The sequence below is a fragment of the Armigeres subalbatus genome, chromosome 2, assembly GCF_024139115.2.
Source record: "Armigeres subalbatus isolate Guangzhou_Male chromosome 2, GZ_Asu_2, whole genome shotgun sequence".
NCBI classification, from domain to species: domain Eukaryota; kingdom Metazoa; phylum Arthropoda; class Insecta; order Diptera; family Culicidae; genus Armigeres; species Armigeres subalbatus.
This window is the reverse complement of record NC_085140.1, coordinates 96,280,569-96,308,154: the sequence shown is the minus strand read 5'-3', so window position 1 is coordinate 96,308,154 and position 27,586 is coordinate 96,280,569. Positions and strand designations below refer to the sequence as shown.

The window sequence follows — 27,586 nt, the reverse complement described above, 5'->3', positions numbered from 1 at the left end:
CTTTAAAGGAGTGACTCCAGCAAGTACCTCCAGGCTCATGTTATGCGTTGAATGCATACAGCCAAGAGCAATACGCAAACAGCGAAACAAAATGGTATTAAAATAAGTTATAAATATCACAATATGTTAAAATTGTGTTTAGTTTCTGTTATGCTCTTCTAGTCGGTTCTCCAGATTGTGAGCAACAATCAGAAATTTTTGGTTTTGTATAAAAAAGAGTATTTTTCAAAGACATGAAAGTAACAACATTACAAATTGAGCAACCTTTTCAAATTTTATATATTGTGTTATATATGGCTTGGAGACTTTACTACATCTATTTTAATTGCCTACTGTTAGGCAATTCGGTGTTAAGCATTATTTAAATCATATTCTGATAAAATCCTTTTACAACCTGTGAGAGATAATGGCTACTACGAACAAAATTATATCAAAATAAGTTATAAATATCACAATATGTTAAAATTGTGTTCAGTTTTTGTTTTGCTCTTCTAGTCGGGATTCCTTATGCAATATCTTGAAGAATTTATTTAAGGAATTCATGGAATAATTGCCAAAGAAATTTCAAAAACGAGGAATTTCGGAGAGAGTCCTCAAAGAAATTTCCAAAGGTAGTGCTTAAAAAGATGAAGGATTTTCTAAGCAATTTTTTGGAGAAACTTCTTACGGAATTTCTTAAGTAATTTCCGGATGAATTGATGGTGCGTTGGGACCAGGTATTCACGGCATTTTTGAAGGATTTGCCGTACAGTAGAGATCTGGTCCGTTGTAAAGCGGCCATCAACGAAGCCGACTTGATAACTTCCCACGAACTCATTCACTAATGGTGACAGAAGACGGAAGATGATCTGGGATATCACTTTTTAGGCGGCATTAAGGATGGTGATCGCTCGAAAGTTCTCACACTCCAGCGACATTCTTGTAGATGAGGCATATAACCCCTTCTTTCCACTCCTCCGGTAGCTGTTCAGTTTCCCAGATTCTGACTATCTGTTTGTGCAGGCAAGTGGCTAGCTTTTCCGGGCCCATCTTGATGAGCTCAGCTCCGATACCATCCTTTTATTTTTTATTTATTATCAGACTAAGGCCGGAGTGGCCTGTGCTGCACATAAAAGTCTTCTCCATTCAGCTCGGTCCATGGCTGCACTTCGCCAACCACGCAGTCTGCGGAGGGTCCGCAAATCGTCCTCCACCTGATCGATCCACCTTGCCCGCTGTGCCTTCTTGTTCCCGTCGGATCGTTGATACCATCGACGGTCGGATCGTTGATCTTCTTCTTCTTCTAATTGGCATTACATCCCCACACTGGGACAGAGCCGCCTCACAGCTTAGTGTTCATTAGGCACTTCCACAGTTATTAACTGCGAGGTTTCTAAGCCAGGTTACAATTTTTGCATTCGTATATCATGAGGCTAGCATAGGGTGGTCTAATAGGTAGTACCGAAACCGGTAATACCGCTATTACCGCCCAATTTTGAGCACCGAAAATACCGATATTAGTAACTGAAAAAACCGGTATTTTCGGTATTTAAAATTTTGCTGTCAGTATAAAAAATCTTGAATAGTTTCTCAGCAACATGTGTCAGCTAAAGACAGCGCGCATGAATGTACCTTTGCACAAGTAAGCATCATTGAAGACGTTCACGCTACAGTAAAAATCTTCATTAATCATACGTGATGCTTCATTCTCTTAGGCATCTGTCAAATTGCCAATGACTTTATTCTTCAACGAACATTGTCGAGAATCGTCGAAATTGTGAAAAAGGTTGGTGTTGTAGTAGTTCTCTAACGGGGAACACTTATGAAAAATGATTTGCAGCAAAAATATGTCCGTTCAGAAGACATGCTGGAATAGCATGTTATCCATGCTCAAACAGCTTCAATCCAAATTCAACTTCAGTGATGACGATTTTTTGGCGGTAAGTGAAGTAATTCAAGCCCTCGAACTTGTTCAAGCTGCTGTGAAACTGCTCTGCCGTGAGTTCTGCACTCTATATGAAGCCGACGTGGCGCTCCAATTTATATTGGAGCAATTTTCAAACCAAGCCACAGAACTTGCCGTCAACTTATTCTATGCTCTTAAAGAACGAATCCAAGGGAAACGATGAGAATACGTCGATCTTTTTCCTTTTTTGGCCGTAAAGCAATTGATCAGACACAATTTGGGCATTTTATTCAAGACATCTAGAGCTATTTTGATTAAGCAAGCGGACGAGATCTTGAAACGTCTAATTATTCCTGATGCGATCGTTGAAACTGAGACAACGACCACACCTGAGATCGATAAGAAAAAGATGGCTTCCGTTTTGAATGGGATTCTCTTGAAAACGCGAGTGCATTTAATTTTGGATTCCGAGAGGCTTGTCCTTAAGAGTCACTTGACAACTCGTCAAACTTCGGTTGATGCGGATTAGGAAATAAATCACACAGCAAGACAAAATTTTCAAAACGACTTATCTGCTTTTGTAAACAAAGATTCAAACGACGATTTGACGAATCTGAAGGCTCTCCCACGCAAACCAACACCATCAACAGGTAGCGGAAACCTTCACCTACCTATTGATGGTGTTAGTTTGCGTGGGAGAGCTATCAGATTCGTCAAATCGTCGTTTGAATCTTTGTTTACAAAAGCAGATAAGTCGTTTTGAAAATTTTGTCTTGACAGTATGTTTTGTCTACTTAAATTTTCTTTTTCCCATCCCTACAAGCAATGACTGACATTTAAAGTTTGTCAAAACATATTGTTTTTCACCCAAAAGTCAAAATAAAAAGATTTTTTTAAACATTTCTGAAATTTTCACAAATACCGGTATTATACCGGTTTTACCGGTATTATACCGGTTTTACCGGTATTGGCTCCACCAAATACCGAAAACCGGTATTCGTTAAAAATGGTCAATACCCTAGGCTAGCACGATGATACTTTTATGGCCAGGGAAGTCGAGACAATTTCCAATCCGAAAATTGCCTAGACCGGCACCGGGAATCGAACCCAGCCACCCTCAGCATGGTCTTGCTTTGTAGCCGCACGGCTAAGGAGGGCCCCGATCGTTGATACCATGACCGATTACCAGCTGCTTTGTTGGTCTGTAGCTGTTGGATGGCATCCTTAACTTCCCTCGAGGTGGGGCTGGTTGGCTTCCATCGTCAGCTGATCTGACGTAGTCATCTCTTCCGCTGCCTTGACTTTCACAGCCTGTACTCTCAGCGCCATTCAAATGTTCCTCGTAGTTCTACTTCCACCTTTCGATCATCACACGTTGGTCCGTCAAGATGCTCCCATCCATATCCGTGCACATTTCGGCTCGCGGCACGAAACCTTTGCGGGATGCGATGAGCTTCTGGTAGAACTTGCGTGTTTCTTGAGAACGGCACAGCTGTTCCATCTCCTCGCACTCCGCTCCTTTCAGGCGACGTTTTCTTCTCCTGAAAAAGGCAGGTCTACTGTCTCCGCTTCCGTCTTTAACGTTCCACGTTCTGCCGGGTACCTTGCTGCAACGCGACCGCCCGCGCTGCGTACTTCTCCTCCAGAATCTGTCTGCACTCTTTGTCGAACCATTCGTTCCGTCGAATTCGCCCCACATACCCGACGTTGTTCTCCGCTGCGTCGTTTCTGGCTGCTTTGACTGTATTCCAGCAGTCCCCAAGAGGGGCCCCATCGAGCTCACCCTCTTCCGGCAACGCTGCCTCGAGATGCTGCGCGTATGCAGTGGCGACATCAGGTTGCTTCAGTCGATTTAGGTCGTACCGCGGCTGTCGTCGGCACCGAACGTTGTTGATCACAAATAGTTTTAAGCGCATTTTAGGCATCACCAGATAGTGGTCAGAGTCGATGTTAGCTGTCGTACTCACGTTCCAGCTGCGCGTAGAATGCGTCCTTATCATCATCAGTGCTTCAGGAGTGTGGGCTATGGACGTTGATTATGCTGAAGTTGAAGAACCGGCCTTTGATTCTCGACCTGCTCATTCTCTCATTGATCGGCCACCACCCGAACACGCGCCTTTGCATATCGCCCATCACTATGATAGCTGTTCCTAGCTCGCGTGTGTTGTCGCAGCTCTGGTAGATGGTATGCTTACCTCTAAACGTTCGCACCATTGATCCTTTCCAACAAACCTCCTGCAGCGCTACGATGCCGGTGTGCATGGTGTGCTCCCAATGAAATTGAGAGATTTGCAGATCCACGAACCGAGTTTTCAATCGCTAGTCCCTTTTCGTCGCGGTGGTCTTCGCCGATGGTTCCGGTCCGTACTCTCTTGTTGATTGTTCGTTACGTGAATTTTTTTAAAGGGCCTTAAAGGGCCTGACAACAAACCATCTCAATTTCCGAAGGACCATTCTTCCTTATTTCCGGTGAACAATGGTGCACAGTTTCACTTAGAGTCCCTCGCTGGCAGTGTTTCAAGAGCATCCTTTCACTCTGAGATTTAATCAAGCGTGCTTTGAAGTCATCCCTTTTTTCAAGATCGTTTTAAATCCTATTATTTTTCAATCTCAGCATGCATGATTGATGCCGGGATTCAATCCCGAAAATCGATCTTTAGAAAACGGTCTTACACAATTGAGTGGAAAAATAAACTGAATACCTATATCTACACAGAAATTGTAAATGTGTTTTGGATAAATCCTACAGTCGGGTCTAGGATATTTTTGAAGCTATTTTTGAGATACTGTAGACGAAAAAGATCCTCTATCCGTTGAATTTCATCGATGAACACACTTAGTTCTGCTCGGCATTTTTTGATTCTTTTGCCGAGATCCGCACAGCCGAGCGCTCGGTTTGTGACTTTCTGCTGTTATCTCAGCTGAAAAAGCAATTTGTTTACTGCGGCACTCAAAGGAGCCACCGTAATCATACGTTCATTCAGCCGTTATTTCAGCTAACGAACTTTAACCGAGATTTGCACAGCCGAGATCGGTGAAAAAATTTAAGTGTGAATAACATGTAGCGCTGCACGATTTGATTAAACTTTATATAAACAAACTAACAGTGCTAAGGAAATCACTTAAATAAGAATTAGTAGAAGCATAAACAAACTTTTTAGTAGTATTTCCGGGAGATACTGTGTCAGATGTTTAGAGAGCGTTATTTGTTTATATTATTTTGTTGTGGTTTTTGAGGCTAACTGAGCTGATCTGAGCTGATCCAGGAAAATGTCAAAAAATACAGTAAGCCCTTAACCCTCTCCCGCCCATGGTGTCTGTGCAGCACCATCAAATTTTGCACCTTCTCACCTTAATCGATTTGTTTCAACAACAAATAGGAATATTTGACACATCTTTATGGTTCTATTAGCCTGCAAATATAATCAATTTCGAATACAAATAGTGATACTATTGAAAACAATCAAATAACTATTGATTTAATCAATCTTTTTTTTTCGTTTTCCACTAATTTTGGCTATGCCAAATAACTTTTGTTTTAGCATTTTTTCAAAGGTGATTCCTTTCTATTGAAATCTTTGAAAAAAGTCGTGGGCGGGAAAGGGTTAACGAGCGTAAGAAGCTTGAGCTTAGCTTAGCTTAGCTTAGACTGACTGTACATATCAATGGTTGCTACTCCGTGATTGATCAGAACTGGTGCAAATTGCACTACGATCCAAGTAAATAGTGGTTGGGATTTACCAACTATTCTCGAAGTGCACGTTTCAGCAGCTAGCAAATATTGATCAATAACGGCGCCGGCCAAGTCCTTACAGTCAGTTGGGAAAGGGAGGGAATGTGAATGTGTGGTAATTGTTGCTACTAGAGACCGAGAATACCTCTGCATCTCCACATTTACCACGGGAAGGAAGTAGTGTTAGTTGGGTGGGTTAATCAGTAACATAGATCGGGATTCACCATGGAAAGTGATGTGACCTATGAAACTTCTACACAGCAGTATTAGCATTTCCTTAATTGTTCAATTGTTCATTCTTCGCGAGAATAAACAATCAATCGCTCAAAGTGAGCGATTGTTCATTTGAATTTCGGATTAGGCGCCCGCGTTATCATTTCATTAACGTAAGAAAAGTAAAAAAGAAACGGGATTGAAAATAATTGATAGTAATCGGAAAGCTAATGTTATTCAGCAACCCTTATTTTATCTCTATTTGACGTTAAGTAAGAATGTAAATTTACGTTCATTTCACATGTCGTTTATTTTGCATTACTTTCGCGCGCGCGTGTGTGTCACTTGCCTTGACCAGTATACCGTTATCAGGATCTCACTGGTATTAATCCTGATGTGCCGGTTGGCACTAGTGTTGGGCTTGTGCGCTTTGAGCGGCACACGGTCGCTTCCCAGTCTACATAAAATCGCACATGGTGCAATACAAGATGCTAAATTGGAGACGATATACATACATGTTGTGTGGAAAAGTACCTCTATCGCCTGCACTTCAGCATCCTACACGACACCATATACGTTCATGTGTTGACTGCGTTTGATAGGGCCTGCTTATGGACACATGCAGCTTTTTGTAGAGGTTTAACAGAGCCCACTGTCAAACCCCACCACATCCTAGACAGGCCCCCTAACTCGCAGTGGCCATGGGGAGGGGTCGTCAAGCCCTTGGACATAGTCCCTGCTGCCCCTATTAACGAGCGTAAGAAGCTTGATAGAATAAACCTGAACAAAACATTAATATAACATATGGTGGTAGAAAAAAAAAATCATTCTGTGATTGAAGTACATTTTCGGAAAGATTTCAACATCGAAAAAAAATCGTCAAATTGCCCACGTCAGGCTTTCAATTTTTAATTTTCTTTACTTTTTTAAACAGCTTTATTAGTGTAATTTTTTATGTGTAATAAGTTCATTGCCATTTTCTAACAAATATTAGTATTTTTTTTAAATAAAATATAATAATGGTTTTCAAGACCGCCAAGTTCTGATTGTTTTCGAAGGCGCAGTATCGTCTTAGGTTGGTTTCACCTTTGAATCGATTGGCTTCTTACCAAGCCTTATTGATAAAGACAGTACTCAACGAAACAGTACGGTGTACGATCCTACGAAAACAAACTTCATATTTTCAGCCCGTGCTTCTTTGGATCTCTATCTGCAACAAATAATAATTGACTATTTTCTAACAAGTTTGTATTTGTAGCTTTGAAGTTACGGAAGCTTTGTACTGTACCTACAAGCTGGACGTAGTAGATTTATATTATTCTCTCAAACTCTTCTTATATGATCACAGCAAAATTCGAGTGCGGTTTTGTGCTGCTTTCGTCTGGATGGAGATATGATTCAAAGCCTTCTTCTAAACCCATTGAGTGTGATATCCTTACGACAGCAACAGACCAACGCTTCGTAAATATAAATATCTATTTGGTGAAAAAAAAAAGTCCCAATTGACACTTTGATGTGAATTACGTCGCATAGATTACTTGATTGTAAAAAAAAACAAATAATTTAGGATTGATTCCTAGGATTCAATCCTCCCATACAATGTGTACAAAGACAATGCATGCCTGGATCGGGATCGTTTGTAAGATTGGGATTCATCTTACTCCCATTTTTTGAATCTCAGCAGCTTTCAGAGTGGGATTTTTTGAAGACTGCTCGCTGGCACTCGGACGATGATCAGCCGCCCCTAACATGGAGAACAGACGTTGTTGTTAGCCGCTCCTAGCCTCCAGAGAGAAGGAAACTCCCCCTTCCCTGTCAGAATACGACCATAGTTCCCACCGGAGTTGATTTCTCGATCTTCCCTAAGGTAACTCGTATCCCGGCCAGCGCTAGGAGGAGGTAGGGATAGGAGTGGCTGGGTAAGAGGCTAAGGACCTCGAGATGGAGTACGCTTTACTAAGCATTTGCCCAACTACACGCAATAAAGGTCAAAATAACTGGCTTGAAAATCGTGCACTTATGAGAAGTACGCATATAACACCTTCACGTAAAAAGCGTTTTCGCGACAGGTAAGCGATGTTTACTACCGGCTTGCCAGGTTTCGATAACATGACCAAACGCTGTTTTTTAGCATATATTCGGGAATGTCCGATCATCCAGGAATTTGTGAACATGTCCTGATTTGTCACCCTCGTCACCTCTTCGTCGTCTGTTTCTACCCTCGCTGCTGACGGCCAACGGGTTGGGCCGTGGTGCGGGAATAGTACTTCAATTATCGGCTTCAGCCTTATTGGACATCGCTCAAGGGAGTCACTGCTCCTTTTGGTTTGGCCATCATCACCTGACAAAGGCTGTCGAACCAGGTTTTCTTGCTCTCTTTGATGGCTAGCCTCGCCGCTTTGAATAGCACGAGGCGTTCATCTCTCACTTCCGCCGAGCGTGCCCTTTGCATCCATCTTCTAGCTCTGAGGCAACTTGTTCCAAGGGCTGCAATTTCGAGGTCGCGCTTTTCTAGTCATGGTAAATGTCTGTTTTTAATTTTGATTTTACGTAATTGAACAAGTTTTTTGAGCATGACTTTATTTCGTTCTCTGTTTTTGTGTTGTGTTCTTCAAATACTTCATCAATTGCTAGTTCTAATTGATCGCAAGTGTCTAAATATTTTTTTCAAATTTTCATTCGTATTGTCTAGCTTGTAAGTTTTATGTAATTTTTGTTTGCGATTCTTTAAATTTTTTATTTGCCTGTTGTACCAAATTGGATATTTTGAATTTCCGCTCCGTCGTTTTCTTTTTTTTTGGAACCTCGTCAATAATAATATCAAAAATGATGTTATAGAAGACATCAACGGAAGATTCAATATTACCTTCATTCTCTAAAATTTGCTTCCAGTTAAATCTACTTAGCTTATGTCTTATGTTGTCATAGTTTGCTTTATGGTATTCAAGGACTTCTTCAAAGTCACAGTCGCTGGGTTTTTGATACTCATGAACGATCAATGAGTATTCGATTGCCGTGTGGAATGATTCGTTTTTCCATAAAGGGATTCAATGATTCAGACACACAGAAATCTTCTTGAATATTCGTTTGTAGGAGATCAAGGTAACAGTTCTATTGATTTTTAATGTTTGATTTGGTTAAGCCCTAAGCTAGCAGTTTGTCAAATATAAACATCAGTGTTTCATTTTCCCCAGCGACTTTAAGTAAAATTTGTTCGTTCTCTGAATCTGGAATAAAGTCAGCGGGTAAGATGTTATTTGCGCATGTTCCGGTGGAAAATACATAGAAGAAATCACATGGGTTTCTCCTGCAATGTTAGATTTCACCCAAACATGCTCAAAGTTTTTATATTTTTAGGTAGTTATTATTTTTGAATCAACATTGGTAGAGATTGCGATTAGAACTCCATCGCCAGACTTTTTTTAGATTCTGAGAAATCGTGGTCGTCTGAATACATTAAAGCTGCTTCCAAAAAGTTCTTCACTATTCACGCTTTCTACTCTCGACCCACCAGGTCTGATGTCAACCATCTGAGTGAAATGATCTATCAGCCATCTTGGTGGAGCATAGCAGCTGCAGTCCATTTATTTTCGCTATAACTGCGCCCTCGGCTCTTGTGTTCACCACTTCCTGGATCTTCTCGTCGTACAAACCTCCACTGATCTGGATCCGTCAGCATTTTTTTCAACTACTGTATATTTTTCCAAAAACTACTACAATGCATTTAAATAAGCACAAATAAATGTAAATGATGGAAATAATTTAATTAATCTCCCTAAAGTACACGAGAAAGGCATCATCACCAATAGATGGATTATTCTGGGTTTTAATTATAAAGACATGCAGCATAAATATATTTTTTTAATTTTTGTCACATTACAAAGAGATAACTGAACACACCTACTCTCATTTTCAATGAGGCAAATGGCATAAGCGTTATTCCTCATCAACGCACGCTAATCATAATTATCAGCTATTTGTCGCAATAACTGTCTTGCTCTAGGTGTATGATCATTACCTGCTATACTAAAAAGTGTGCCTTGTGGAACTCAACGGAAAGGCGGACACGGATAAGAGTGCTAATTGAGCGACGTGAACTTGTTGCCGTCGTCGTCGGTTCGATCGAAGCGGATACACAAGAAAGGTAACATCAACCAACCGCCGTGTGGCATCGACATCACTCATCTCGTCATCACCACTCCATTTCACTTTCGGTGACCTTCATTTAAATCACCAAGTTGGCATTTTCTTGCTTTTGCCGTGCACAATATTTTTCTCTTATTTTGATCCAGAGCACGATGACCCCAGTACTGAGCTCTGTAGAGGCTACCGGGGGCACTTGTATGGCCGACGTTGCTTTTATGCGCATTGATTTGAATTTTTATCATGCTTCGGAAGAAGTTTCCTTTACATTGGCTCCGCACTACGCTGTTTTACAAGTAGTTAAATGGAAATATGTACTCATCAATAACGAAATCGAGAACGATTTCACGCAATACGTGCCTTGAATGTATGATACTGCCGGAACACAAAAAACAAGGCAACGAACCGCGTAGGAGTTGTTTTGGGCTTTCTACCGAAAAGCGTCGAACAAATGGTGGAGCATCGCTCAGTGGTCCCTCGATGAAGCGAAGCGACGTTGAATCAGCCATGGACCCTTATGAAATCCGGCTGCTGAATAGCAATTATAAATAAGTCGCAAAAAGAGTAATTGCTGCTAGCTGCTTTTCTGAGATACGAATTCCTTGGATTTTTGTTGTTCCGTTGCCGTTAGCTGAGTAAATTACATCCAATGTATATGGGTTATCCATTGATCATTGATGGAGACGACGACGAATCGCTTACACAACTGTGGGGAATGATGCTACAGTCTTACGTGGGTGCTCCTCTAGTTTCGGCAGCTGTTGATACAAGAAGACTTCAATAAAGCTATTCAGTCAATGTAGACCGTGTAGACTAGTTGTCAAAAAACATAATGCTATGACGAATTTGAAAATTTTATCTCGTAGCGGAAAGAATTGATTGAAAGGATGGATATCAAATTTATTGGATCGAAAAATTATGCTAATGTAGGTTCTTCCGGTTCTGGTTCTGATCATCTCAATCATGTCTAATGACTACGTAGGTGTAAGCAAAATTATGTACATGTGAAGAATGAAAACAATCTTATGGACCAACTTGAAATTTAAAAGATTGAAAATAGACAAATAAAGCGTTTGTAATAAATTTAACAGTTCAAACTCGTATTCTATATTTAGCAATTAAAACATATTTTACTAGCAAACACTGTTACTGATAGGTGCCTTTCTTAGCCATGCGGTAAGATGCGCGGCTACAAAGCAATTAAGACCATGCTGAAGATGGCTGCGTTGGATTCCCGGTCTGGGAAATTTTTGGGTTGGAAATTTTCTTGACTTCCCTGGGCATAAATGTATTATCCTGATTCCTGGGCATACGAATGCTAAAATGGTAAATCGGCTTAGAAACCTCGCAGTTAACAATTGTAGCTGCAAGGCGGCAATATCCCAGTGGGGGATGTACTACCAATAAGAAGAAGAAGAAGACTAAAGAATCGAACCCAGTCTGTGTATCTCATCCCTGTGCTAAGAGGCCCTTTCGATCGATTGTCCAATGAATATTTTACACCCTGAAGAATTTATTCTCTTTGTTTAGATATTCGCCTAGAAAGTTTTAAGACGAACTATTTCATTATTTAACTCACAACTGTTGTTCGTTGCCTTACTCTAGGATATGACTCCCATAAAGCACATATTAAATTTAACGAACAAAAGAAGTTTTATTGACGTAAGTGAAATCCAATCATGTATTATCACCAGAGCTGTTAATTCAATCAGCCGTTTCTGCTCGTTACTTCCCACATCAGCCCAAAACCAATATTTAGTGCCACCTTAATCTCTCTATGTCTGATTTATATCACCCACTGACTAACAAACGGTGACTCCTTCAGTAAGTTGTTTTTACCTAGATAGTAGCTCTTCAATCAGCCCATTCGCCAGCAGTCGCCACCGCAGAAGTAAAACAGAGGGCTTCATTTAAAATTTAATTTTCCTCACCACACATTTACTTAGTCGATATTTCTCTTTATTGGCAGGCTATCAGGCTCCGGTCTGGCAGAGGAATTCGCTTCTCTCACCCACAACATCCATCTCACATTGCGCTGGGAAGCAGAAAGTGCAGCAACCATCAGTCAGTCGGTCGGTGTGGAACCGCGTGGTCCCCAGAAGCAGTCTCGAAGCCTTCGTTCGGTATGGCATCAATCAGAAGAGCATCATCATCATCTTCCTCGTGGTACCTCGTGGTGACAATTACCCTAGTGCTGATAGTGCTGACAATTTGCGGTGAAATTCAATCGACAGCAGCCGCTGCTTTGGAGGATGCGCAGTCTTTCGCAGTGGAGGATCGTTCGGACGGCGAGATCTCGGGTATTTATATTGCAGTTGGAATGGGTGCGAGATAATTAATACGTTTGTAACTGCACTAATAACAAATAATCGATATGTACTAAATTTCGCTTTGGTATGAGGTACGAGATTGTAACAATTTATTGATTTCCATAACTTGTTTGTCAAACACTTCAAACTCGAGACACCAAGCCGACCTTTTAATTTCTTAAATATGCATATTGCATATCTCCCCTAATAATGATGGAATTAACCCGTAAAATCCTGAACGACACTCACCTCGTTCAAAGTCTTCGTTCTCAGTAATGCGTAGACCGATTTTCATAACCTCGGGCTTTCCTTAAAGGGGATTAGTAGAGCTTTCTTTTGACCTATGTACCGGTAGACGCCTCCCGTGTTCATGAGCTTTGAGAATGTCTTTGTTTTTTCGTTATTTGTTTGCTATTACGGGCAAATTTCTTCAGGTATCAAGTGCAATCAAGTTCTGGCGTCTGTCTAGATATATGCAATATATTAACTACCCGAGCAGGAGCGACGACCTCGATAACAGAAATTGGTATGAACTAGCCTTGCATAAGAGGTAAAATACCAAAAAATAATACCAAAAATGTATATGCAGAATACTTGAGGTACTTAGGTATTTCAATACCAAACGAATAACAATTGGTTATGCATTTGGTATTAAAATTTAATTTTAGAACTGAGTATGTTATGGCTTAAGTATTCTGCATATACATTTTTGATATTATTTTTTGGTATTTTACCTCTTATGCAGGGCTGGTTCATAACAGAGTATGGTATCAATAACAGAATAAGGTAATATTGGGCCAATTTCTCCTGCTCGGGTATAAGTGAATTTGAACATTTTTCAGTTATATTATTACTGTGATTATCAATATTGAAAGTCATATATTCCTTATCTAAGAGGTAAGGGCATACTTCTGGAAATCTTGCCACGTGATATACCAAATCGTGGCAGACAGGTAGGAAAAATATCGCAAATAACTGTAGACACATATGCAATCAAATTTTATTTGTTGAGGATACTATTGGGGCCATATCAATTCATCTAAAAGATTCATGAGTTCAGGTCTTGAATTCTTCTATAGAAGAGACAAAATATCACAGATATCCAATGATTCATGTGACATTTCTCGGCGTGTCCCATAGTAATATTCTAGAATTCGCGATATATTCTGAAGCTCAGCTCGTAAGGCATATGCAGCAACGGCCTTCAAAATGTCCTCGGCATTAATAAAAATTCCTCTCAACAGACCCTTAGATGCCTGTCAAGATGTGCAAGACCCACTATTGTGCATTTCAGTGCATTCATTGCCATCCAAAACGTTCTTGAGTTCAGGTCATCAGATCTACAAGCATGAAAAAGCGTAATGTGTGTTTTAAACCAAGCTAAGGTCAAGCTAAGCTAAGGACTCTATTCAAAAATATCAGTTCATTCATTCAAAATGTTCATGGCATCTTTCAAAACTCTTCCCAACATATCCTTAGTATGGGGAAATATTATTTTTCAAAAATCAGTATCTCTGAAACACCCACCACGCGAAAGTATTTGCTCTCCTCTTTCATATAGTGGGTGAACTAAAATGTTCTATCGGGGGTCCAGAACATTTTTTTTTTTCACTGTTTGCACCAAGCAAACTTCATAGAAAGCTCAAACGATAGCCGATTCAACCCCCCAAAAATGTATGGAAAAATGACCCCCGATAGAACATTTTAAAAATGCACCTACGGGAATGAGGAAAACCTATACTTTCATGTAATGGATGTTTAGAGATACTGATTTTTTTAAATAAGCCTCTTCGGACAAAGACACCTTGTGCAGTGTCGAGTAGTCCGGTAGTCAGAAAATTCGCACTAAATAGGCTCTCCGAAAATTGTAAGTTTTCTTTCATAATGAACTTAGAAACGACATATAAACCAAAATAAAACTTTCAGCTTAAAGCTGTAGTAATTCACACCCACAAATTGCGTTGGAGTCAGTGAGCTGCTAAAAGGATCGGAAAGCCCCTCCTTTGTTCCCTGAACAAATTTTGAAAATTTTCGACATGTCAAATCCGGATCAGTCGGCCAATGTCCACAGCCCCCCATCACCCGATGAGAAGGAGCAAACAACAAGTTGTATATGTTGTGCTCATCGGATGATTGCGTTCAATGCGATCAATGCAACGGTTGGTGGCATATGATGTGCGCGAGCGTGACAGCATCAGTAGCTGATCGCTCGTTTACCTGTTTCCACTGGATGCCACTGAGTGTCACCTCCCAAACAACCACTTCCAGCATTCGAATGGCGCGGTTGGCACTGAAAAAGAAGCAGCTTGAAGAGCAACAAGCAATGGAACAACGTCATCTATCAGAAAAGTATAAGCTTTTGGTCAAAAACCCCACTCAGTGCCGTAAGTGCCACAAGTGGAGTCCCGGAACTAAACATTGCCACATAGATGCTAAATACATGATTTGTGGTGGAACCTCTCACGCCAAGGACGTCTGTCCTGTGGGAGAAGATTCCAATAAATTTTAATTTGCCAATTGTGGGGGCAATCATAAATCCAATTTCTGGGAATGCCCTTCACGCAAAAAAGTTTTGACTTCCCGTGCAAAATTGATGACGGGAAATTCCAATAGGATCCCAGATTCGCCGGGTAAACATTTTTCAAACACTCAAAATCCGCAATCATTTGCCGGTCGAGCAATTCATACCTACCACAATCAACGAACAGATTTTGCTCCTACCTCTCACCGAGTAACGAGCAGTTCGTCGAATTCTAATTTTTCAAACACATATAAATGCCCACCTATGCAAGCATCGCTGCAGGCAGACAAAATTTCATTTCTGAAAATTTACCGACGATGAATGATTTTCATAATCATTCTTCAACGGAAAATAACGTTCGTTCTGACGACTCAGGTAGCATCCCTGCTTCCGACTTTGATTTTCTAAATGAACAAATGCATCACATGATTGATGCAATCTTCTTCTTCTTCTTATTGGCATTACATCCCCACACTGGGACAGAGCCGCCTCGCAACTTAATGTTCATTAAGCACTTCCACAGTTATTAACTGCGAGGTTTCTAAGCCAGGTTACCATTCTTGCATTCGTATATCATGAGGCTAGCACGATGATACTTTTATGCCCAGGGAAGTCGAGACAACTTCCAATCCGAAAATTTCCTAGACCGGCACCGGGAATCGAACCCAGCCACCCTCAGCATGGTCTTGCATGGTAGCCGCGCGTCTTACCGCTGATTGATGCAATGTTCAAAGCAAATATCAAAACTGAAGATGTTCAGGATGGTATCAAATTTACTCAAAGGACTTCGTTTTAATGGATCCAAATAATTCTTTGAAAATCTTAAATTGGAATGCCCGCTCTTTAAAGGGTAAGGAAGATGAATTATTCAACTTCCTATCAGTTCATAATGTGCACATTGTCATTATAACTGAAACATATTTAAAACCTGCCCTTTTTATCAAAAGAGAACCAAACTATTTTATTTACCGAAATGATTGTCTTGACAGCGCCTGTGGTGGGGTCGCCATTGTCATTAATAGACGTATCAAATATAAATTATATTCTTCGTTTGAAATCGAAGTTTTCGAAACCTTGGGAGTTTCTGTTGAAACAAATTTTGGACAATTCTCTTATATTGCTGCCTACATGCCTTTCCAATGCAATGGGCAGCAAAGGAATTTGTTGAAAGCTGATCTTCAAATTCTAACTCGCAACAAATCTATTTTTTTTTAATAATTGGTGACTTCAATGCCAAACACCATTCATGGAATAATGTTCAAAGCAATTCCAATGGTAAAATTTTATTTGAAGATTGTTCAGCGGGATACTATACTATTCAATATCCCAATGGCCCAACTTTTTTTTCATCCACTCGAAATCCTTCGACAATTGATTTGGTTTTAACTGATTCAAGTCAGCTGTGTGGCCAATTGGTAACTCATGCTGACTTTTTGACTCTGATCACCTTCCTGTGACGTTTGAAATCTCTCAAGAAGCCATTTATAATCCAATCAGCTCTACTTTCAATTATCATAGAACTGGTTTGGATTTATATACAACGTATATCGATACGAATTTTTATGGTGATATTCCTCTCGATACCAAAAGTGATATTGATAATGCTCTCGTATCTTTGACCAATTTAATTGTTGAAGCCAGAGGCATTGCAATTCCTAAATGTGAAATTAAATTCAACTCCATTATTATTGACGACGATCTTCAGCTACTGATCCGTCTTAAAAATGTGAGGCGAAGGCAATACCAAAGAACTCGCGATCCCGCGTTGAAAGTTATTTGGCGAGATTTGCAAAATGAAATTAAAAAACGTTTCGTTATTCTGAGAAATACCAACTTCTAGAATAATGTCTCAAAGTTGGATCCCAGTTTGAAACCCTTTTGGAAACTAACGAAATTTAAAAAAAAACCTCAAGTTTTACTTCTAGACATTTCTTCGGCTATTCTTCCAGCAAAATCTCCGGCATTTCTTCTGGAATGTATTCGAGAGTTCCTTCAAGAATACATACGGAATTGCCACCAGAAGTTTCTTTAAAAATTTATGACAGAAATTCTACGATTTTGCTCCATAATTTCACTTGTAAATCTATAAGGAATTCCTTCGGAAATTCTTCAAGGATCTTCTTCAGGCATTTCTCCATAAACTTAATAGCGAAATCCTCTAGGATTTCATTCTAGAATTCTTTTTGCAATTACTTCAGAATATCCTTCAAGAATTCCTCTACAAATTTCTTTGAGAATTTCTCCAGGAGTTCGTCCAAGTATTTCCCCGGAAATTCTTTCAGGTATTTTCCGGGAATTCCTTCAAGTACTTATCCTGTAATTCCCTCAGGAATTACTCCTGGAATTTTTTCGCAGAATTGTCCTAGAATTCTTTCCGGACTTCACTCGGAATATACTCCAGAATTTCATTCGGAAATTAATTTGAGAGTTCCTCCAGGACATCTTCCATTGAGTTCTTCCAGGAATTTCTTCAGAGCAAACGCCCGGGAATGCATCCAGTATTTTCATCAGCAATTCATCTGGGAATACTTTCAGGATTTCATCTGGGAATTTCGGTATTAATTCCTCCTGGTATTTTATCCGGGAATTACTTCTGATATTTCTCCGAAAATTCCTTCAGGAACTTCCCCAAGAATTATTTCAGGACTTCCTTGTGGGAATTCCTCCGGAAGTGCTTGTGGGAGTACCTCCGGGAGCTCATCCAGGAGTTTTACCAAGAGTTCCTCCGGGAATCCCTCCAGGAAGTTCACAGGGAATTCCTGGATTCGAGGTGAGCCAGCCTTGGACTGAAAACTTCCCAAATAAAGATAATAATAATATTTGAGGTTATGGCTTTCAGTCTTTTTATGCTCAAAAACGGGTTTTACGTTTTTACCCGACGTTTCGGTTACATATATTGTACCTTTATCAAGGAGTTAACTAAGTCCGGTTTTATTGTTACATTGTCTTAGCTCTTAGCATTTCCTAATAAAACGGGACTTAGTTAACTTAGCGACTTAGATTCCTACAGGAATTCCTCCGGATGTTCCTCCGGAAATTACTCTAGGAATTCCTCTTCTGAGGTGTTGTATCTCCCGGAGGAGTTCTCCAAGGAACTGCCGGAGGAGCTCCCGTAAGAACTCTCGAAATAATTTCAGGAGGAACTCTTAGAAGAATTCCTAGAGGACCTCCCGGAGGAACTCCCACAGAAACTATCGGAAGAACTTCAGGAGGAATTTGCATTTAAATTTCTGAAAGAAGCCTTAATGATTTCCTGAAAAAAGCCTGAATGAGTTCCTGGCAGAGCCACTGGTGGAATTCCCGAAGGAGCTCTCGGAGGAATTCTCGTAGGAACTTCCGGAGGAATTTCTGACGAAACACTCGGGAGAATTCCCGGAGGAAATGCCAGTGAAACTATCAGAAGAATCCTCGGGAAAAATCGTGGAAAATTCATCTTATAGACAAATCTCGTCTAGCTGAAACCTTTGTAGGGGAGCTGTTTATCCTTTTTGGTTGATTTATTACAAATGTTTTCATTTGGCATACTTTCCAGATAAATGGAAAAACGCCAAAGTTGTTCCAATTTTGAAACCGGACCAAAATCCAGCTGAGGCTTCTAGTTATCGTCCAATCAGTTTGTTTTCTTCAATAAGCAAACTGTTTGAAAAGATTATTTTAAATAGGATGATGGTTCATATTAATGGCAATTCTATTTTTGCTGATGAGCAATTTGGTTTTCGCCATGGGCATTCAACCACCCATCAGTTATTAAGAGTTACGAATTTGATTCGGCTCAACAAATCTGAAGGATATTCGACTGGAGTTGCTCTTCTTGATATAGAGAAAGCGTTTGACAGTGTTTGGCATGAAGGTTTGATTGTTTGGTTTGGTTTTAACAGTATATTCAAGTCACAGACAAATTGACGCAACACAGTTTTCCTAAAATAATCAAAAAAGCACTATTAACTTCTGGTGTTGAAAACTCACTGAGTAGAACTTAATAAACTAACAAAGGAAGGTAGAACAGGTTTAATAAGCATAATATTGTGACATCGAAAAAAAAAAATTCATTTATTTGATATTTCATAATAATTTCTTTTATAATCACAAAAGGTATTGTGGCAAGGATTTATTCAACATACTATTCATACAACACGTTATGGTTAAATCTATAGTTCGTTTCTATTATGTAGTAATGTCAAAAATGTAAATTTTGAACCCTGCTTTGCAAGATGACTTTTTTTTTCTTGAACGCAACGTTAAGACATAACCCTCCCCCTCAAAATGTTATGCAAATTGTGTTCTTTGACAAATTTAATTAAAGTGGCATTATTGAAGTGTATCGCGGTATTGAACTTCCTCAGTAACTCAAATGAAATTAGAAAAAAAAGAAGTATACCAAAAAAACCTGAATAATCCTCCAAGCGGTAATGTTGTCTTTCTCGTGCATTATAAGGAAATGTATTTTGGTCATAACTTTTGAGCCTATAGTCCGATACAGCTCATTTTCAATAGGGAACAATTGAACAATATTCTTACTTGTTGCGAGTAAATCGATTTAGGATAAGTGTCTAAAAAAGAGTTGGGATCATTTTTACTCACACACATACAGACATTCACACACTCGTACACCCAGACACCAAGTCGTCGATCGGTATACAACGCTATGGGTGTTCGGGCATTCTTTTGAATGTTCTTGGGGCGTTCATATAGCTTCCAATTATAGTTACGTATACGAGTTAGTATACGAGAAAGGCAAAAAAGGGCATTTTTTCAAATTCGTGTATCTCACAAAATGGTGAATAAAATTCTGCCCAAGTTTTATTCATGGTCCTCAAAGCTTAAAGGTTCAACAGTGTAGTGCATGATGTTTTACTGCGTTAAATATTGCTTAAAATATGCTTTTACAAAACTAGTAATAACTAAATTCTGGACGGAGCTATTATAACATAATCAAGCCTATTGTGTAGATCTGTTCAAGAGCTTTGTAACGGTATATAATTATGTTACTTTCGAGACGAAAATATGGCAAAGCTGTCCGTTTTCCCATAAAACGTAAAAATGTCATTCCCAGGAGGAGTCAGAGGAGTCTAAAAAATCAAAACCTTCCTGATTATAAAAATATAGGTTATATTTTATTTATTTATTTACAGTCTTCGACATATGTACATCGTACAGACTAAAACTTAAATGCTGTACTTAAATATGCTGTGTACTCATCACATTTTACAGGCCTAAATCGAAAATTCCCCTTTTGGTTGTTTTGCCCACTCGTTTATAAGGGGCTGTCCTATTGTGCGATGGTACCATTTTGATTCTGCGTTCCGTTCCACGATGTTCCGTTTTCTCGATTCCACGTGCTAAATTACGTTTGAACCAAATCAAATTAAAGAACGATGTTCAAACGAACGGGGTTCAAATTAAAAAGTGTTCAGATTAAAAACGGTCATATTACCGGGGGTCCACGGTATCATGTTACTTTTATGCCAAGGGAAATCGAGACAATTTCCAATCCGAAAATTTCCTAGACCGGCACCGGGAATCGAACCCAGTCACCCTCAGCATGGTCTTGCTTTATAGACGCGCGTCTTACCGCTAGGTGAAGAATTATAACAGAACTAAACTAATACATGGAGCTGAATTCTACGGCTCTACTGCATCTCTGAACGAAATGTGTAGGGCCCGTTTTGGAGTTACGCCCTTTTTAAGACGAAACTGCACACTGAGGAAAATGGACGTATTATTTTCAATCAAACGCCTTATGAAAATTTGTCACAAGGAATCGGTATGAATTTCAAAATATTGCCTTATGAATGATGATTTTCATTTAAAAAAAGTATAGTGCAGCAGACTGGGTTCGAACCATGGACGTCGGGGATGGGAGGCCGGTATGTAGACACGCCCATCGACGATTGAATACTCGAGAAGGTAACTGCGCATAAGAAGCACTGCTGGAGGAATAATCAGTCGAAGATTCATAAGGCGCCAGTTATGAATTTCGCTTTTATTCAATGTATTAAAAACAGTAGGCTTATCCTCGACGAAAATGTTTCTATTAAAATTGGTATCGATAACGGAGAGAGATTATCAAAATAACACTCTCAATGGTTTTGAAAATTCCAGATCAAACCAAAACTTCAAAATCTAAAACTCGTACATTTAAGGCTAGTGGCGGCAATGGGCTACAAGTGCGGCTTCACTGGGCATATCACGCACATTTTTGTAAAATAATGCGGATTTGAGACATTTTGTTAGCGTAAGTATGGATGAAGCGTTAGTAAAGAACAAATTGGGTTAATGCTCCTTGAATTCATTACATGTACCCTTATCAATATCAATCAATAACAAATATTGAAGTTTGTTTATCATTTGTTTTTTCAGCTGTAAGCATGCACGAGAGCATTAAAACATGACACAGTTCAAGTCGAAATCATCAATTTCGCGAAAGTTATTGGTATATGAACAGTGACGGGAAATGTCTTTTCGATGTCATGGGACCAACGTGTTAATAACTTTTTTCACATGTTATGTACAATTTTGTTTCTATATACACATGTAGCCCTTAAATGACCATACATTTTTTTCTAATAGGTCATTAAATCTTAAACTGGCGGCGTTATTGGAGCTTGTCGTTAATAATGGAACAAAAACCCAATGTGAATAACATCTGTAGTTTTTGTTTAAAGGTTTTTTTTTCAAAATATTTGCCATTCTTGCGTTTCATATAAACCTTCACCTGGATTCTATGTCGCAATTGATAAGTTCTCCTGGAAAAGTTTCGATCTTCCGAAACCTCCAAATATCATATCACAAAGTTTCATATAAAAGGATTTTTTAACACATTCGGCCATGGGCAGGAATAGTATAGGGTGTCCCAGAAAGTATAAGCACGATTTTGATGCGCTCCTATTTTTTTCTGATGAAATTTTAATGACAGGTAATTACTGAACATCATTGTTTACCTTATAATCTGTCGTTCTGTGATTCAAAAGTGCCATTTGGTTATGTTTTTATGGAAATGCGCAAACGGACCTTGCACGAGTGGCAATATTTCCAACATTCATCAGTCAGATGGCGAAAATAGAAGGTAAGAGCATCGGAGCAGTTTGCAATGCGATTCGGAAACATGATTTGGAGAATTAATTTCAGGACAAGAAAAAAATCTTGACGTGAATCGGTCTCTATGAGCTATTTGCTCGATCGGAAAATTGTTCAACCTTTTCTCTTAAAAATGGTTCGTCTATTCAAGATTTGAAAAAATCTGAAAACATCGAAGAATAAAGTCGACCGAACAAGACACAAAATGAGCTACGGACTTTCAGGAAACAGAAGAAGAATAAGAGAAATCAATGACATGCCGCTTATGTCAGAGCCTGGGCCCATAAGTTATACGATATACTTTTGTGTGGAAGATCGTTATGCAAGGTGGTGATGATGATGAACCATGAGTGTAATTCGATTATAAGACGCTTCCACGGGACCAGTTCAACATGATCCATGCTGGTAAATAATTGACAATGTTGATAAGCAAGTTTATTTAGGAAAATTCTGTAAAAAAGCAATGATTTTGTAAGAAATTTGTAACTGTGGAATGTTCTCAAAACCATTTGCAGCGATCGATACAATAACAGTTGATGTGTACGTTCAAGAATACTTGTAGCGGCGGTTACTGTCCATTATCCGAAAGCATCATAACCCAGTAATATTTTGGCTTGTTTTGATATAAGTCTATTACGCGATGGATACGGCAATCTGGTACAAAGCAAAAGGAGTCGAATCTGTACTCAAGTAGATGGATTCTCTAAACCATTCCCAGGAAATTTCTATTGAAACTTTTTGGGCTTTGACAAAAACACATTTGTGAAAGAACTTTAAGGAAGCGGACTCAATCATAACTTTTTGAAAAAGATTGAAAATGTAGCCTAAATCGTTGACAAACGATCCGTGCAAAAGCTAATGAGTACCATCTTATCAAAATCCCACTCCTTGGCGTACGATAAAAAGGATCTCGGATAAGCAAAGCATAATAAAGGACATGATAGTGAAAGAATAATGAATTATTTTTTAAAAACAAAGTCGTAATGTTATTTTTAAATCGTGCTTATACTTTCTGGGATACCCTATACATTGAGCCTATTTATCATCCCGACTAGAAGGTCATATCAAAATTATATCATCATATGTTATTATGTTATACAAAATTTTTATAACAAAATTAGTTAGAAATATGGTGCAGGATGTTGTTAAAATATCTAAATTTCTATCAAAAATTACACTACTCGAAACAAAAAACTATCAAATTTTGTTACAATTTTATCATGAAAATAACATATTTTGTTAGAAATTTATAACAGAATCAGATACAAAATATATTGTTTACTGTGCAGTTACAGGTCGTGATAGGTCTCCAGATTGTAATCAACATTCAGTAATATTAGTTTTTTTTCTGAACAAGAATATTTTTCAAGAACATGAAACTAAAAGCATTAGAAATTAGACAACTTTTACAAATTAAGGGAAGTGGGGGTAGCACGCCCATAGGGGTTAAAACGCGCCACCCCTGAATAAGGTTAAATATCCCCATTTTGATTATTTTCAATAGTCTATACGATAAAGCAATGAAAAATATTGCCATTGGATACATACATTTCATGATTTTTCTCTAGTTATACATGAAAAACTCGAAAAAACGATTTTTGCGTGTTTTGATGCAATTCTAGCTCGGTGGAATTTAGTCTTTCTGTCGCTGTTATACATTGATAAATTAATATTTGAGCCATGAGCCATGCTGCTTACTCGTGTTCTTTATGTTCCACACGAAATCGTCGTCAAAAATGGTTTTAAAACGATTTTATGGGCCTTCAAACTTCTGAGGTCGGTGTGGGGCATTACGCCCATGCTCATTTCGTATGACCGAAACAGCTGAAACATTCGGTTAATTGCCTTAATGTAGGCAATTAAAATGAAAATCAGTACGATAAGCACATGCGCGTTTTAACCCATCCACTGGCGCATCTCCTGGTTTCAAAATCATTTTTTTTCGGGTGCCTTTTAAAAATCAAATTTCTGTGCAATAAAATGGACAATTAGATATCTGTTATCGGTAGTCAGTCGCAGATATGCTGTTCTTCAGTATGCGCTGATGAAAACTGGCTGAAATGGTGGTTTTCATTGATAAAAATGGCATTTTCCTTAACGTGGGCGTCCTACCCCCAGTTCCCCTATATCAGCGTTGTGATATCTATATGGCTGGAAGACTTTGCTACATCTATTTTAATTGCCTACTGTTGGGCAATTCGGTGTTAAGCATTTTTTTGACGTAAACTACGTCTAAGGGGAAGACTCGGATACAGGGTGTAAAATGAAAATTTCAAAATTGGAGACCGTCACGAAATCATGTAAGATTTGTAACATTAATAGGTCCTTTATCTTTCGATGGATTTCAAAGATTTATATATCAATCGATTTGCAAACTCTCCACCAATTTGCCAGTGGTATTGAAACTATTGATTATCAACGCTAAACTATTGAAAATTTTAGTTCTTTCAAGCATCATGCAACCCCTATACAGCGCGTTCCAATCCTTGGTAATTGCCTACTTTTAGGGTATTATCTATTATTGAACTGGGTTGTATGAATGGGGTGGCCCAGCCGCTAGACAGTGGAGTCCCTACTCATAGATTGGAGATGCTGCTAAAGCTGGGTAATAGTGTTGTGGGATGGTTTCTTTTCTTCTATATAGAGCGGAATAATTGGTTCATTGTACTATATTTGGTTTTACGTAGTTTACGTCGAGCGGTCGTATCTTGTTTACAACCCAAACATTTTTAAATCTTATTATGTTAAAATCTTGTTACAACATTTGAAAGATAATGGCTACTAAGAACAAAATTGTATCAAAATAAGTTATAAAGATCACAATATGTTAAAATTGTGTTAAGTTTTAGTTATGCTCTTCTAGTCGGGATACTTAATTGGTTAGAATTGAATGTAGCAAAAGATGAAGCTAATCTTAATTTTAAAATGTTCATAGATAAATCTCATTTTAATTATCGTCATAGTTAACACTTTTGAATAGAATTCTATTGGCTGTAGCAAAAAAAAACTATTTTTATCGATAACGACACCTTGGAAGATGAGAAATATGTCTTTGACGAGATGTTATACGCAGAATTATGTTTTTATACGATTTTGTTTCGGTCGTATTTTTGATAGTGTGGCTTCAATTTACGACCAAAATCTATACAACATATTCCTAAAACCCCTAAAAATTCAGAGCATAATTAGATGGTTATACATATACGATAAACATTTTAGATAGGGGCAAAAGTTAGAAAATGTTGAAACAGAATCCTGTGCATTTATTCGATATATATCAGTTACGGCTTAAAAAAAGGCGTAACTCCAGAACGGACCCTACGTTTTTTTTTCAAATTCCACCCAGAGACGCATTATAGCTCAAGAGTTCAGCTCCATGTATAAGTTTTGATAGATTTTTTCTAATAATGATCAGAAGAGCACCGTGCCAACATCACTGTGAGCAGTGTCGAATATCTTATAATTCAATGCTGAAACGAATGAAAATGGTTTCTAAAACGGAAATTCGGCCGTTACAAATGTTATATTAAAATGTTCTAACCGCCTTCGAAAGGTATAGGAGGGGAGGGGGAGAGATAATAAAAAATAAATATTAATAGGAAAAAAAACCAAAACACTCCCCGGATTTGTTAAAGAAGTTTTTAAAAATCCTCAAAATTTTCCGATTTTTTGTTGTTGCCTCCTCAAAATACTATTTTGAGCAAAAAAAAATCCGAAGGGAGAGACGTAATTGTTCTTTTTTAAATATTTGTATCGGCCTTACTAAATAGCAATTGATAATATTAATAAAAGCTCATAGTTCTCTTCCACAGATCATTTTCTAACGAAAACAAATTCTTTATTTAGTTTGCTCTTTTTTTAATTTGGAACACCCATTTTATTCCAAAAACTGTCTAAATATATGATCAATGGAATAGGTTTGTACTCCAAAATCATAAAAATATCCTGGTTTTCAACTTTCATTCTAAAATAACATTAATAGCTAACGTTGTCTGTTTTACTTAAATCAGATAAGCCTGGTGATCTAGTGGCTATCGCTTCTGCCTTATAAGCAGGAGGTCGTGCGTTCAGACTTACACCTTTCCGACTTTGTGTTTCTATCTTAGTTCTTCCTGTGTTTCACGTTTTACCATAACGATTCCTACTGTTATATATTTTACACTAACAATTCCAAAAGGTCGTAGAGTTCCCTGCATCTTTCTTAAGTAACTAACCACCCTTCCCCTTCCTCAGCGTTTGCAAAGACGTGGCCAGAACAGATCTCGACTATTGGAGAGTATTGCTTACATCCCAAGTCAATATCTGTGGTAACGGATCTCGTACAATAGTAAAGGATTGTAACACCTACGAATTTCTGCGAATTGCTTAATGCTAATGCTAACGTTCTCTGTTTTGCTTGAATCGTTAATTATTTGAGAAAATGAGATCAAAACCCACTAATAGCGTTTTATTTAATATCTTCTAGAGCCGAGAACATTTGGCCGGATACGAATGCTCAAGAACGTAATGCTGCCTGTGATGTTTCTGCTAGGTGGCGTCAAAACTCTTCTGATATTCCTAGTAGCCATCTCCCTGAAGACGCTCTTCATTGCCGCGTCTATCTTCATAGTAAACCTCAGCCTGGGATTGGCCAAAGTGATCAACTTCTTCAAGCATGGCTACGGAGGTCATCACGTGAAAGAAGGTTGGTCTCCTGGGCTAGAGAAAAATATCCACATTCACATCCACTCGGATCCAAGTCATCAACTGGCCCTGGAAGGGCCTCCACCCTCTCTCTCTTCAGTCCACAGCAGTGCCTCCCCGACCATCCACAGCGGTGTCTGGAGTCCGTACTCCAGGAGTGACGTCATCGAGCCGATCTACACTTCTCCGGCGCAAATCAACCCGTACAGCAAGTTCTACGGATTACCCACGGCACTGACCAAACAGCAGACTCTGCCGTATTCCGGCTGGCAGCAAACCAGTAGGAAGCTTCAGAGTTGAATACACAATTTGATATCAAAGATTTTTTAGGGGGTACTAATACCAAAATAACCAATCGAAATTTAGACTGCGGTGAGCGGACAATGCGAGATTAGGATGCATGTAGAGATGAGATTCATCACAGGTTTAAGTTATTTATTTCACTCAAGAAGGTGGCGACTTTTTTGCCCCCCTCTTGAGCAGCTTAGCTCAGTAAGATTTCCAATTAAGACTTGACGAATTTGCAAGCGAAAAACAGTGTTAGGATAATTAGACGTTAATTGACCACACGGAGGAAGAAGTTTTTGTACGATTCAGCAAATAGCGTGTGTGAGTTAAAAGTAAAAGTGAAGAGGCAGCCCTATGCTGCTGGCATAGCACATACCAAATGGGCGATTTAACGGATGCGCGAGCGCTAACTTAACTATTTGTAGTGAAAATAAAGAAGCTCTAAACTCATGTAAATTACCGAATCAAAAATGCAGTTTTCTTTTGAATCCATCAGTGCGTAACGATTAATGGGCTGTATGTTGGCGAGCGAAATTGCGATGCGTATGAGCTGGAAATATTAAACCAGTTCCGAATCCAATACAGTGAGTGATGTTAGTCGAATAATGGTTTGAATGTCCATTCGTATGAACGAATGAGTGATAGACGCGATGTATTTTTGTTTTGAGTCAAGTGGTTCGTCTGAAACATCCATGGTAGATCATTATCGCTTGTAAGATGCTGAAAATAACATG

The 27,586-nt window shown here is 38.9% G+C and overlaps 1 protein-coding gene across 5 annotated transcripts in view; it reads left to right on the top strand.

Moving 5' to 3' along the window:
• LOC134214745 (uncharacterized) overlaps positions 1-27,323 on the top strand; it is a 45,541-nt gene extending 18,218 nt beyond the window's left edge. For 2 of the 5 annotated variants that reach the window (XM_062694071.1, XM_062694070.1), the window contains exons 2-3: positions 11,952-12,274; positions 26,347-27,323. In XM_062694071.1, coding sequence (XP_062550055.1) covers positions 12,100-12,274; positions 26,347-26,864 — 693 coding nt within the window. In that variant the 5' untranslated portion in view covers positions 11,952-12,099 and the 3' untranslated portion in view covers positions 26,865-27,323. Of the gene's footprint in view, positions 1-11,943; positions 12,275-26,346 lie in introns of all 5 variants that reach the window. The other 3 variants (XM_062694068.1, XM_062694069.1, XM_062694072.1) reach the window with 2 other exon arrangements.
• Positions 27,324-27,586: the final 263 nt, after the last annotated feature.